This window comes from Onychostoma macrolepis, chromosome 24 (genome assembly GCF_012432095.1).
Source record: "Onychostoma macrolepis isolate SWU-2019 chromosome 24, ASM1243209v1, whole genome shotgun sequence".
In the NCBI taxonomy this organism is placed as follows: domain Eukaryota; kingdom Metazoa; phylum Chordata; class Actinopteri; order Cypriniformes; family Cyprinidae; genus Onychostoma; species Onychostoma macrolepis.
The window spans coordinates 6,539,392-6,553,110 of NC_081178.1; the positions used below are offsets into that span (position 1 = coordinate 6,539,392).

Here is a 13,719-nt window from a genome sequence, read left to right on the forward strand (position 1 = left end):
GTTTAATAGGGTTTAAAGTTAAAGAACTGTGTGATCTGTGTGAAAAATCAAATTGCAATTTTTCTGATAAAAATTGTGATTGCAATTTTAATAAAAAAAAAGTTTGGCTGTAGTGCTGCGCAATTTGGCAAAAAAAATATTTATCAACTATAATAACTACTATATAATAATTATAATTATAGAATAATTGTTATTACTAGTAAAATTATTAAACAAACCAAGAAATATTACTATTGCAATATTTCACTGCAAAATAAAATAATTGTAGTAAATTATGTATTTAAAAACTATTATTATTAATAATAATAAATAAAATAGTAATATTATTAAAATAATAAAATTAATAAAAATATATTATATTAATAATTTAAATATACAATACTAATTGTCTTATTTTATTATTATTATTACTATATATATATATATATATTTTTTTTTTTTTTTTTGCATTTTTAAAGGTTAAAACATGTAGGAAGCCCAGTTGGCTTATAAGCATTTCTGTCTACAAGTTTGCGAAGATGGTTGGCACATTTTGAGTTAACATAAGCAGATTATAATATCCAAAAGAACATGCAGGGCATATATTTATTTAATGGCATTGCCGTCTTTGTGATTTGATAATTGCATGATTGCAATTTCAGTTTTATAACTACTCTATTTTTGAACAAATTTTTAGCCATGAGCAAGCATAACTATTCTACAATGGCACTGCACTTTTAAGATGGTTTGTGTTCAAGGTCAGCATATTTATTGGTCAGGATAGAGATCTGAATTTAAAACAGGAAAAGCAGCGGTAGAGCCAAAGTAAAGGCCGTAAGTCTAGACGTGAGAGCTGAACAAGAGAAAGAGAGGGGGGTTTGGACAGATGAAGAGAAAAGAGAGCTGGAGAGAGAAAGAGAGATGGCCGAGCAGCTGTTCTCTCCACAATGCTTCATCTGTTCGCGGGCACCGGCTCATTTCTTCACACCCAAGAATGAACCTGAACCTGATCTCTCCTGGAATCAGCCACGGGTAACAGAAGAACGCCAGGAATCCGAGTACTCAGCGCTCTCTCCGTCTCTCTCGCTCCCTCGTTCTCCATTCCTGATCCAATTACTCAGCGATGGCCTTCTCAAAGGTCTAACAAAAGCCCTCTTGTTCTCAACTTTCCCATGTTTTTAATCACCACTCATGTTGAAATGAAGACTAATAATGTTTCTCATCCATAATTAGCATTTCATATGGGATTTGTCTGATTTGCAGTTCAACTGCTTGTGCTTTATGAGCTGTGCTAACGCTAACCGCTAGGCCCACTTTTTTTATGGTCCACCGTAATGATTTTTCCACTGTTAGCATTGTGTTCTTAGCGACATCTGTTTGCTGAGTACAGAATCAGCAAGGGTTTGTTTGTGAGGTGCGATAGCAATGTTATGCGAGGGTTTGCTAGCAAACTCTAATGGATTTGTTTAGCAGAGAATAGTATTAAGCTGGTCTATTTGTAGGGTTTGCTAGCAGGGTGTAATGACTTGTGTTAGCAGGGTGTAAAGAAGAGAACTAGATCAACAGAGCGGTGATTAGCATGAAACAGTTTCTGAGGAACGGAACAGATATGAGAGCGATTCAACTTGAAAACCTGTCAAAAGTTTGTGTGAGATGCGCATGTATGACGCCTAGTGAGATGTAAACAAACAGTTAGCAATGTACTTTAAGCTAATACAATGCAGCAATTAGTCAAATTTCTTACATTACATGCTGCTAAAACTCATCAGGTGTGTAAGAAATGAGACTCTTTGTTGTTAATAGTACACCTGCAAATCAAATGCTAACACTGCACCTGCAAAGCTAAGTCTAGTGTTGCTCTTGTGTTTCTGTTTGCGTCTCAGTTAGTGGAACGCCTTTATAGTTGCTGTGTGTTTTCAATTCAGTGTTTTCTCAATTGAATTATTTAGGTGTAAATTATTTTCCACACAGCTGCTAAAGTAGCACATAGTGAGCATCGCTGAATGGTACATGCTACTTTTCTCATCACTGATCAGAATGGACCAGTTATAGTCTAAGGAAAAAAATAAAGAGAGCACTGCACTTGTCTATGCCAGTGATTCTTAACATTAATGACACAGCTGCTTGTTTTTGACTTTTAACATAAAATGAGAGTTTCGATATATTTGTAATTAACCACAAATGTATAATATTGTCACGGTACGTGGTTGTAGTAATAGTCGCATGAAGACATAAGAAGAATAATAAGTAAACATAAGAGTTCTTTAATAAGGAACTCTTGTTGAACACACGTTGACCATATACAAAACATTAATCCAAGACAAAGACTAGGGGAGAACCGAGGACTTAAGCAGGAACCAAACAAAGGGAACTGATAAGATAATACAACACAGGTGAATACAATGAACTATGATTAGTGAATGAAGGAACAGGAAATTGACTAAATAAGGAAAAACAGGAAACTCAACAGGAGGCGGGCCCCCTCAGGGCAGGAATAGGGTGGAGACAAGGAGAGCCTCCAGGGCGGATCAGGAGACTCAGGAGGCCATGGCCTTGGCCCCCCTCTGTGGCCTTGGCCCAGTCACTATGACCATGGATATATGCGGGACTGAGGAGGATGATGGAGTTTAGGAGAACTTGGAAGTGCGGGAGGAATGGAGGGAGCGGGCTCATTGGAGTGGTATGTGGAGGGAGCTGGCTTATGGTGAGCTAGAGCATCCACATGCTTCCAGATGGGAGGAGGATGAGTATCCTCCACATCTACAAGGAACCTGGAACCATTTATCTCTAGTACGTAATTTACAAAATCAGCTACGGGTCTGCGCCAATCGTCAGGAGTCAATAATCTAAACAAATTATCATCTTTTAGACCCATTCGGAAGCACGCATTAATCATGGACTCGCTCCAACTCACCAGATGTATCATGCTCAGAAACTCTTCAACATACTGCTCCAATGGCCGACCACCCTGCTGGAGATCCAGGAGAAAATCCTCAGCCCAGTTAATTACAGCCCAGTTGTAATTAACCATAAATGTATAATATTGTCACGGGACGTGGTTGTAGTAATATCACACGAAGACAGAGTAAACATAAGAGTTCTTTAATGAGGCTTCAACACGTTGACCATATACAAAACATTAATCCAAGACAAAGACTAGGGGAGAACTGAAGACTTATAAGCAAGAAACAAGCAAAGGGAACTGATAAGATAATACAACACAGGTGAATGAAGGAAAACAGGAAACTGACCAAATAAGGAAAAACAGGAAACTCAACAGGAGCACACGTGACAATATAATAATATAATATAATATAATATAATATAATATAATATAATATAATATAATATAATATAATATAATATAATATAATATAATATAATATAATATAATTATTACTTGTAAAATTATTAAAGAAAACAAAACATATACATATACATATAAAATATAAACAAAATAAAATAATATTTTTTTTACATTTTTAAATGTTAAAACATACCGGAAGCTACCATACCAGTTGGCTTATAAGCATTTATCTCAACAAGTTATGTAATTAACCACAATTCATTTTGTGATGTCAGAAGTTTCTCAAACTATATGTTCTTTCATTAAAAGCAATACTTATTGAGGTGGAACAAATAAATATTTTCCTTATTTTATATATATATATGTATAATTATTTTAATATATTAATAATATATTAATATTAATATATTAAATATTGTTTAGTCATTTTTAGGCCCCCTTGTAGGTCCCGGCCAACCGGCTAACAAAATAAGATTGTGTTGCTATTCAAAATTGTTCTCATTAATTTGAAAACATTATTTCTGAAAGTTCTCTAAACACACATAAAGTCCAATTTTGTAAATAGCTATCCAAAGTTTAAGGGAACATGACTAGTACAAAGATTATCAGAATGTTACTTTTGAATGTTCTTTGAACATTCTAAAACAAGTAGCAACATTTAAAAGATGTCAGACAAACATCCAACTAAAACATTTCAGATAAAAACATGTTCCATGAATCATCTGTTCCAATATTTTAGAACATTATTTAAGACAAGATAAATTTGAATGAACATTCTATGCCATTTTGTAATATAAATAGTGCGAGTAGTGGGTTCACACTGAAAATTCCAAATAGAAAAAGTGCAATTTAAATACCCGGTTGATGTAGTTAACTAACCAAAAAATAAAAAATAAAAATGGAATGTTGGACACTTCATGCACTCAACTGTCACAGCTTTAATCATGTAGCGGAGGGGAGGGGCTTTCAGGCGCCTATAATGAATGACAAAATAACCTTATAAAATTCATACACTACACAGCTGAGTACATAGTGCATGAGTAAATTGTGTACAGTAAGTGTAAATATAGGTGCATAGTGTATAACGCTCCCTGTTAACTGGGTAGATGGTTGAGAACCACTGGTTTGTGCTATTTTGTACTATAATTTAGCCTTTCTGCTTCACATAATGTCAAACATACTTCATTTCCTTATGTAGTAGAAAGGCTGAATTCGCTAAAGCCAATAGCAACACAAAAAACTGGCACACTAGCTGAAACTAGTCAAACATTCACACCTATATAACGGTTTCACACAGTTTTGTTCATGATCTCCATGTGATGGTGATGATATAATAAATACTACCACAGAAGCTTATTGCGCAGAAGGAAAAAATCGTAGGGGAAATTCGAACACAGTTCACTTTAAAAAACGGGAAAAGCATTTCTCTCAAAGAGACCTGTTATGCCTCGGGCGTTTACTGTTTTCTCTGAAATCCTGTTGACAAGGCTGTAAGTGTGGTAGCTTTACACCAGTGCAGAAACAGATTTAGCATTGTTCTAGCCAGACTATAAAGAGGAAGACAGTATAACGAAGGTAAATGAATGAAATAGAGTTCTTGTCCTCTTATACCAGTGCTTCCATCTTTAGTTGAACAGGACGTTTGTCCTCCAGCAGAGAGGAAATCCGAATGGGATATAAAAAGGGTGTAACGTGCCCCGAGGGTATCATGACTGATGTCTTTGTGTTTAGAAGACGCCTGGTGCCTCCGTGTCACAAATGTTCACACGCATTCACACGTTCTTGCCTTCCGAATTGCTCGCCGTTCCCTTGAGTGATGTCATATCCTTTGAAGGCTAATGAATCCCTGAAAGTTCATCAAGCCATTCGCTATTATGAAAATAATTTCCTGGCAGTGCACGTGGCAGAAACGCTTGTCAATCATTCAGCGGTGTGGGATGATCCACTTCGACATTTCCCATCTCGTGTTTGGAATTAAGCGGATGGATCCATCATCTGTAATCAGAGCCCAGGTCTCTGGAGTCGTGTGTGCGTACGTGCGTGCATGCGTGTGTGTGTCGGGCTGTGTGAGTAGGAAGTTCATCATGCGGATTAAAAAGGCATCGCTCATTTGACTACAAGCAAAACTGACATTAGAAAGAAGGTGTGTGTGTGTGTGAGAGAGAGAGAGAGAGAGAGAGAGGAACATTTTACTTATTCTCTCCTGCATGATGGGACACATGTACCAACTTTTGTCTTTCTATCCCACACAAAAATGTGTACCATGGTATTACAATGGTATTGATAATGCAGTGTTTTTGTTTTGTTCATGGTAGGCCCTAATACTACAGTACTTGGAAATTTAGCTTAGTACTGAAATGCATGTACCATGGTTTTTACATGATACTCCAAGGTACTTCCAAGAATAGCATGGTCCACTTATGTTAAATGTCCAAAAAAAAAGACCTTTGTGCTTTTTGCAAGCATTTACCGTGGTAAAATAATAGTAATCTTTTAAGTATTTTTGCCACACCTTAGAGTGCCATGATATATTAATATGGAAATCATTCAGTACGATGTTATATCAACGTACCATAGCATTGCCTTGTTTTATTTGACATTTACCATGGTAATACCACAGTATTCTTTTAAGTTCCTTTGAGTACCATATAAATACAGTGGTATTTATATATGAATGTAATCAAGGTAGTCAATGTATCAAAACACCATTGTATTACCTTGCTTTTTGGACATTTAACATAGCAAAATCATATTTCTTTAAAGACCTTGGAGTTCCATGTAAATACTAGTGTATATAAATATGGTAATTATTTAGTACAAAGATATACAATAAAGTACCATGGTATTACCATTGGACGTTCACCACGTTAAAATCATATTATTCTTTTAAGAACTATGAAGCTCTGTGTAAATACCATTATATATAAATATGATTATTCTTCAGTACTATAGTATATATCAAGGTAGTTTTTTGGACATTTACTATATCAACAAGGTAATATCATTCAGAACCAAGGTAAATATCAAAGTACTGTGATATTACCATGTTTTATTGGGCATTTGCAGATCTACATTTTTAGCATGGGTGAAGATAAGGTAATTCCCAGATTGAGGTCAATGGACTTGACAAATTGAGCAAAGTCTTTTCATGTCCGTTTCCCATCACTTTGCTTTTATTCTCCTCTTTTTGATCTATGAACTTGCCTTTCAGCTGCCTGCTAATTAATCAGGGTCTTGGGTCTTACGTAAGAGTCGTGACGGTTCAAACACAGCTGTTCCGGATTGAACTTCAGCAGGAGCATCTTGGGAGAACCGCAGTGCTGGGCCTGAGTACGAATCAGCTGATAGAACACGTACATGTTACTCTACACATCACTGGTTTTATGCTCTTTTTTTCTGTGGAGAGTGCAAAAGTGAAATATATATATTCATAAAATGTAAAAAAAAAAAATTAAGTGGCATTTTGCCCATTTGGGGGGGTCAAGGCTAAATGTTTGCTAAGATCTAAGTGCTTGTTATCATGTTTCTATGTGGTTAGTGGGTGTTTATACCCAGCCTTAAAGGGTTACTCCAAGATATTTTGGGTGAAAACCGGGAGGCTTGTGACTGTCCCATTGACTGCCAAGTAAATAACACTGTCAAGGCCCAGAAAAGTATGAAAGACATTGTCAAAAATGATGTTACGTCAAAATTACGTCACCGTAATTTTACGAAGCTACGAGAATACTTTTTGTACACAAAGAAACAAAAATAATGACTTTATTCAACAATTCATCTCCTCCGCATCACTGTAGCGCCATTTTAGAGAATATCCGCTGGACGCAAATAGCATACGCTGTTCTGTGTCAGCTGCACCACACAGATACGCTGTTTTCGTTCAAATCAAAGTGTAACTAAACATTGAAAACGTATCCGTCTGGCGCAGCTGACACAGAACAGCATACGCTATTTGCGTCCAGTGGATATTCTCCAAAATGGTGCTGCGGTGACGTGGAGGAGACGAATTGTTGAATAAAGTCGCCATTTTTGTTTTCTTTGTGTACAAAAAGTATTCTTGTAGCTTCGTAAAATTACAGTGACATAATTTGATGTAACATCATTTTAGACGATGTCTTTTATATTTTTCAGGGCCTTGACAGTGTTATTTACTTGGCAGTCAATGGGACAGTCACAAGCTTCCCGATTTTCACCCAAAATATATTAAATTGTGTTCCGAAGAAGAACAAAGCTTTCACGGCTTTGGAACGACATGGGGGTAAGTGATTAATGACAGAATTTTCATTTTGGGGTGGAGTAACCCTTTAAAGGGTCAGTTTACCTGAAAATAAAAATTCTGTCACCATTTAGTCACCCTCAAGTTGTTCCAAATTCATAGCACTTACTATTTTCTGTGTAACAGTTTCATTTTGGGGTATTTGTTTGGTTTGATTCAATAGGAAAAGAACTGGTTCATAAGAATAATTTGCTTGTTTTGATTCACTAGGAAAATAACTAGTTCATAAGAATCATTTGCTTGTTTTGATTCACTAAAAAAACAACTAGTTCCTAAGAATCAATTGTGTTGTTCATTTGTGAATCAGACAACACTGGTTGCGCTCTTTTTGAGTCACTAAAACAAACCAGCTCATTCAAACCAGAGTCATTCATTTGGGAATTTAACTATACTGCTCTTGATCTAAAAAACACTGGCTGCACTGTGTTTTTGATTCACAGATTGACTCATAAGAGTCATTGTTTGGGAATTCGGTCACACTTTATATTAGGTGGCCTTAACTACCATGTACTTACATCACAAATAAGTACAATGTACTTATCGTGTTCATACTGTATTGCAAAACACTTTTGCTGCTATTGAGGTGGGATACGGGTGAGGTTAGGGACAGGTTTGGTGGTATGGGTAGGTGTAAGGGTGGGTTAAGGTGTAAGGGATGGGTCAACAGTGTAATTATAAATGTAATTACAGAAATTAATTACAGATGTAATTACATATAGGTATTTTTAAAAATATAAGTACAATGTAAAAACATGTATGAACACAATAAGTGCATTGTATCAAATGATTAATTTAAATGTAAGTACATAGTAGTCAAGGCCACCTAATATAAAGTGGGACCGGGAATTCTCTATGTTTTTGATTCATCTCTCTATCGTGCACTGGTTTTATCCTTTTTTTTTTTTCCTGTGGAGAGAGCATAAATGAACTACATTTTTACATTTTATCACAAAATATAAATGGTGTTTTACCTGCTTTGGGGTGGCCATGGCTATGTGGATGCTAGCATGTTGCTATGTGCTTGCTGGGTGGTTACACCCTGCCTTAAAGGGACAGGACAGTTCACCCAAAAAATTAAAATTCTGTCATTATTTACTTGGAAAACAGTTTATGGGTGAACTATCTCTTTAATCAAAAGAGCCCAGATGGCTGTAGATTGCTTAGATCCATCCTTATATTTAAGTCTAGGATTTCAGTGTCATTTACGGCTGTGGCGTAAACAGCAAGGGATGATTTATGCAGAAAAGTTTTGAAAAATACTACTAGTGATCTCTCTAATTTCAGACAGTTCCAATGCAGTCCACTTTCTCTCTTACTACAAAGTCTCTTTAGATCTCGCACTCCCACTGTCCCGTTACTCGTAAATTCTTAATATCGCTTGTGTTGTGTACTGTACGTAGAGTTTTTTACCTTCTAATACCCTACCAAACCAATATGTTTCTCTGATAACAGAACTGTAACTGGTCTCGTGTGTTTTGTTCGCTCAGTAGTGTTTGGTCAATTGTGTATTTTGGAGCGTTTCGCAGCCGTCAGCTTTGATGCCGGCAAATTCTCCAGGGCGATGTTCCATGCGCAGAAATAGACCGAAATATCCAGGAATGCAAATGCGTCATTTGATCTGCGTCTCCTTGCCAAGCAGTTTAAATAAAACACAAGTTGACTGAATAAAAAATGTGTCAGATTCATTGGTGTCAGCAGATAAAAGAGGGAAAGATAGAGAGACAGAGCGAGTCACAACTGAAGGAGAATAGAAAAGACAGATGTCGGTCTGTAGTTGCTGATGTGGCCGTCATGGCCGCGCTGTCCTCTGCGGTTCTCGTTTACCGTCGCATAACGTCTGCCTTACTTTGGTGTTTGGACTGTTTTCTGGCCTGTGGCGTAAAGTCCCGCTCCAAACCATCACGGGGCGAGCAGGGTGGGGTTTTCCATTTGTGCACAGAGGGAAGATGCTCTGCATGGATGTTTGATGTGAGGGTGTGTAGTGACAGGGTTCATACTGTAATGAATCCCAGCAGTAGCTGTGGTTACTCTGGATGAGTTATTCTGGAGTGGAAACAGAGATGGATAACAATTACGCACACAAACAACCACATGCACACAGGCAGACAGCAGCTTTGATTTTGACATATCATTATGCGCTCTGACACATTTGCTGTAAATTTAGTGGAATTTTTTTCTTTTAGAGCTCATGTGTGAACTAGCACTGGCAGGGTATGTCTCACGATTCAGTATGTATTATAACAAAATATAATTGATCCCTATTATTCCTGCTCAAAAGAAATTCTGAAATAATACTGTTTAAAGTGAACATGAAATGATGTTCACAAACCATATTATGTAATCTGATATATATTATGTAATCTGATATAACAGAATATTCTGCAAGAAGAAAAATGTAGGTAGTTGATTGGGTCCTGAAAAAAAAAAAACAGCTCATGAAAATCATTTGTTAGTTTTGATCTAAAAGACAGAAATGGCTAAGAATTTGGGAATCAGACTACAAAGGGTCGAACAGTATATTTTTGACTCACTAAAAACAATCAGCTCATAAGGCTCATTCATTCATTCATTTTGATTCACTAAAAAAGAACCAGCCCATAAAAGTCATTAGTTTGTTTTGGTTCAATTTGGTACCAACTATTTCATAAGAATGATTTGTTTGCTTTGAAAAAAAAAAATAAATGAAAAAAAAAACCCAGCTCGTTAAGAGTTGATCATTTTAGAATTGGACTACAGTGGTCACTCTGTATGTTTTCAATTTGCTAAAAAAAGAACCAACTCATAAGAGTCATTTTTTCGCTTCCATTCACAAAAAAAAAAGAATATTTACATTCACATTCATTTAGCAACTTTAGATAAAAGTGACTTTAGATAAAAAGAACCAGCTCATAAGAATCGTGTTTGTTTTGATTCACAAAAAATAACATACAAGAAAAAATAGCTTTCAAGTGTCATTTGTACATTTTAATTCGCATAAAAAATGGCTTTTAAGAGTTGTTTATTTGGGAATGGGACTACAGTGGTCATACTGTATGTTTTTAAATCACTAAAAAAGAACCAGCTTGTAGAAATCGTTTGTTTTGATACACTGAAAAAGAACTCGCTCGTAAGAATCATTTGTTTATTTTGATTCACTAAAAAATGAAATGGCTTGTTAAGAGTTGTTCATTTGGGAATCAGACTACTAAGGTCACACTATATGTTTCTGATTTACTAAATTTACTAAAACGACTCACAAGAGTCAATTTGTTTTGATTCCCTCAAATGAATCAACTCATAAGAATCATTGATTCACGAATCAGAACACATGGTCAACACAGCACATTTCTGACTAAAAAACTCCAACAACTCAAAAAAGTGACATCGGAGAGTTTTAACGGCATCTTAACCAAGATGTGGTACTTTCATTGTAATAATTTACAGTGATTTAAATGGTTTTATGTGTGCTGCAGTATGCCTCCGTGTTTAACTTGCTGATATGTGTGTGTTTTGTGTGTACAGGGAATGACCTCTTCCTGGTGGCAGTACATGAGCTGGGTCACGCGCTAGGCCTGGAGCACTCCAACGACCCCACTGCCATCATGGCCCCCTTCTACCAGTACATGGACACAGAGAACTTCAGACTGCCACATGACGATCTGCAGGGCATCCAGAAGATCTACGGTAAGATTCACACAGAACAAACTCAATTCATAACATACTTTTTCTACACTGGAAAAACATTTTTTTCAAAGTAATAAAAACAGATTATTGGAGTACGTTTTACAATAAAATGCTATTTCAGTCATTTGTTTTGTTTAATTTCATGTGCTACTCATGAAAGTTTGTTTCCACCACAGAATAAAAATAGGTAAATTCAACTTTTTATCTCACAATTCTGACTTTTCAGTCATGAGTTTACATCTGACAATTTAGAGTTTTTTTCTCTGAATTTATGGAATCAGATTTTGGTCTTTAATTCTGAATGTAACTTCTCAAGAAACTAATGAAAATCTAAACTGAAAATAAATTATCTTTCAAACTGCAAAAAAACCCAAAAAACATTTTTGACCGTATTTAAATAAGCTGCATGGCTTTGCTAACGCTTCTGAAGTCTTCATTTTCGCTACCTTTTTGTTCGCCATTCTGGCATAAATTCCTCATGGGGCGGGGCTAGCAGTGGTGGGTTCTCATTGGCTGGTGACTTTTTGATCGATAGCGTCATATCAGTCTTATGTTGTTTAGTTGTGCGACCAAGAATCTGTAAGTAGCAACCTATTAAAAAAGTTTTTTTTTTAGAATTGTGAGACAAAAGTCAATTTTAAGATATAAACTCTAGATTAAAAAAAGTCAAGATAAAATAAATTTTAAAAAGTTGCAGTTAACTTTATTTATTTTTTATTCCATTGCGGAAACAAGTTTGCATAGTTACTTGTCGTTTTGTTTTATGTTTGAAATAAAATTATTTTGCTTACCCCATTGGCAGATTATTTTGCTTGGTCTAAGCAAAAACCCACTTAATTTTGACTTGTCTAGAAAATCCTTCTTGATTTAAGAATTTGTAGATATTTTGGCTAGAAATAATACAAAAAATCTAAGTAAGAAAAGTTTTTTGCAGTGTAGTTATTTGTGAAATTGTCTAGTAAAATGTTTAAAAGGAAATCCTACACCAATTTCTTTTAACAGTGTAACACTAAATATTAAACCTCAGTGTGTAGCTCAAATGAGAACCCCCTTAGCAACCACATAGCAACACCCTGGCAACCATTCATGCTTTTCTTATAAAATATAAAAATCTACTGCATTATGTTTCCCTCTGCTCCTTCACCCCCATCCAGAAAAACACTAAAATGCACGTTCCTGAGATGTTCAGATCCTCTTTCCTGGACCCCATCCAACATCCGTCCCTTTGGTCTTCCTCTTTCCTCCTCCTGACACAGGATGAGACCGCTGAGGGTGGAGATACTCATACATCTTATGTATCACGCACACATTCCCAACCACGTTCTCTCAATATCCATCACTCTCACCAGAGCAGATCTCTGTTTCGTTGGCCCTGCGTTATGTAACGTGAAGGGCTGTAATCCTCGCTCTATTTCAGGAGATTTGATTTCAGACAGTCACTTCTCTCTGTGGTTCTGTGGGCCGCTTGCATCTCCAGAGGGCTAATCCTGTCAGGCCGCCCTCCTGTCTGATTCATACTTAAAATCATTCATTATTTTCTCCATTTAATCACCTATCCTTTCATTGTCACAGAGGATTTCTTGACCTCTTGACCTCTCGTAGCGTTCTGTCGGCTCTTCCAAAAATCTGACGTCTTAGTTCATTGTGCTAACAGCTTGAACTCTTCAGCGCGGGTCAGCCGTCTGCTGTGCTGTGATAATGAGTCCACAGATAATCGAGGTGTATGCTGCACTGTAATTGATGCGAGAGCACATGATAGCACTTTTTTTATACCACAGTCCAGATGAATATTATAAAACCGATTTATTTGTTCAACAAGATTGTCTAGCTTCTTTTACCTTTATTTTCAAAATACAATAAAAAATAATATATATTATATAATAAATGTTATACAATGTATGATTAAAAATATATAAATCTAAATATTTATATATATATATATATATATATATTAGTGCTGTCAAAATTAGTAACGCAGGCGATTAATTTTTTCAGTTTAACGCGTTAAAATTATTTAACGCCATTAACGCAGGGGCGGAGCTTAGGGTTGGCCACCCCACTCATAACTGCTTTTTCTGTCTCTTTTTTTCTTGACCAGAAGTGCATTTATTCAGTCGCAGAATGTCTTTACGACCACATCAATCCGGAGACGTTTCAGATGCGCGCTCCAGCTTCACTTGCGGCAGACGCGAGTCAAACAAGTGCGGAAACCGGCGCGCGCTGTAGCCTGTATCAATTCATATCAAAGCGCGAAATAAATTACGTGCATGCAATGTCGTGGTCAGTTACCAAAAAGGCGATAAAAGCTGCCTTAAAACTGTGCGTGCATGTAATATGTTATATATGAGTTACATTAAGAACATGTCTCTGAAATGGTTTTCAAAACTGTCCTGGAGCAGCCCAGCACTGTCTCCCTCATCTAACACACTCGATTCAACTCATCAGCTCATTAGAAGAGACTGAAATGGGTCAGAAAAGGTAGAGTTGAGAGAAAATA

General features: G+C 36.3%; 1 protein-coding gene across 2 annotated transcripts in view; it reads left to right on the forward strand.

Annotated features, from left to right (window-relative positions):
* LOC131532905 (matrix metalloproteinase-16-like) overlaps positions 1–13,719 on the forward strand; it is a 68,106-nt gene that overhangs the window by 31,001 nt on the left and 23,386 nt on the right. For both annotated transcript variants that reach the window (XM_058764749.1, XM_058764750.1), the window contains one exon: positions 11,061–11,222. In XM_058764749.1, coding sequence (XP_058620732.1) covers positions 11,061–11,222 — 162 coding nt within the window. The remainder of the gene's footprint in view (positions 1–11,060; positions 11,223–13,719) is intronic.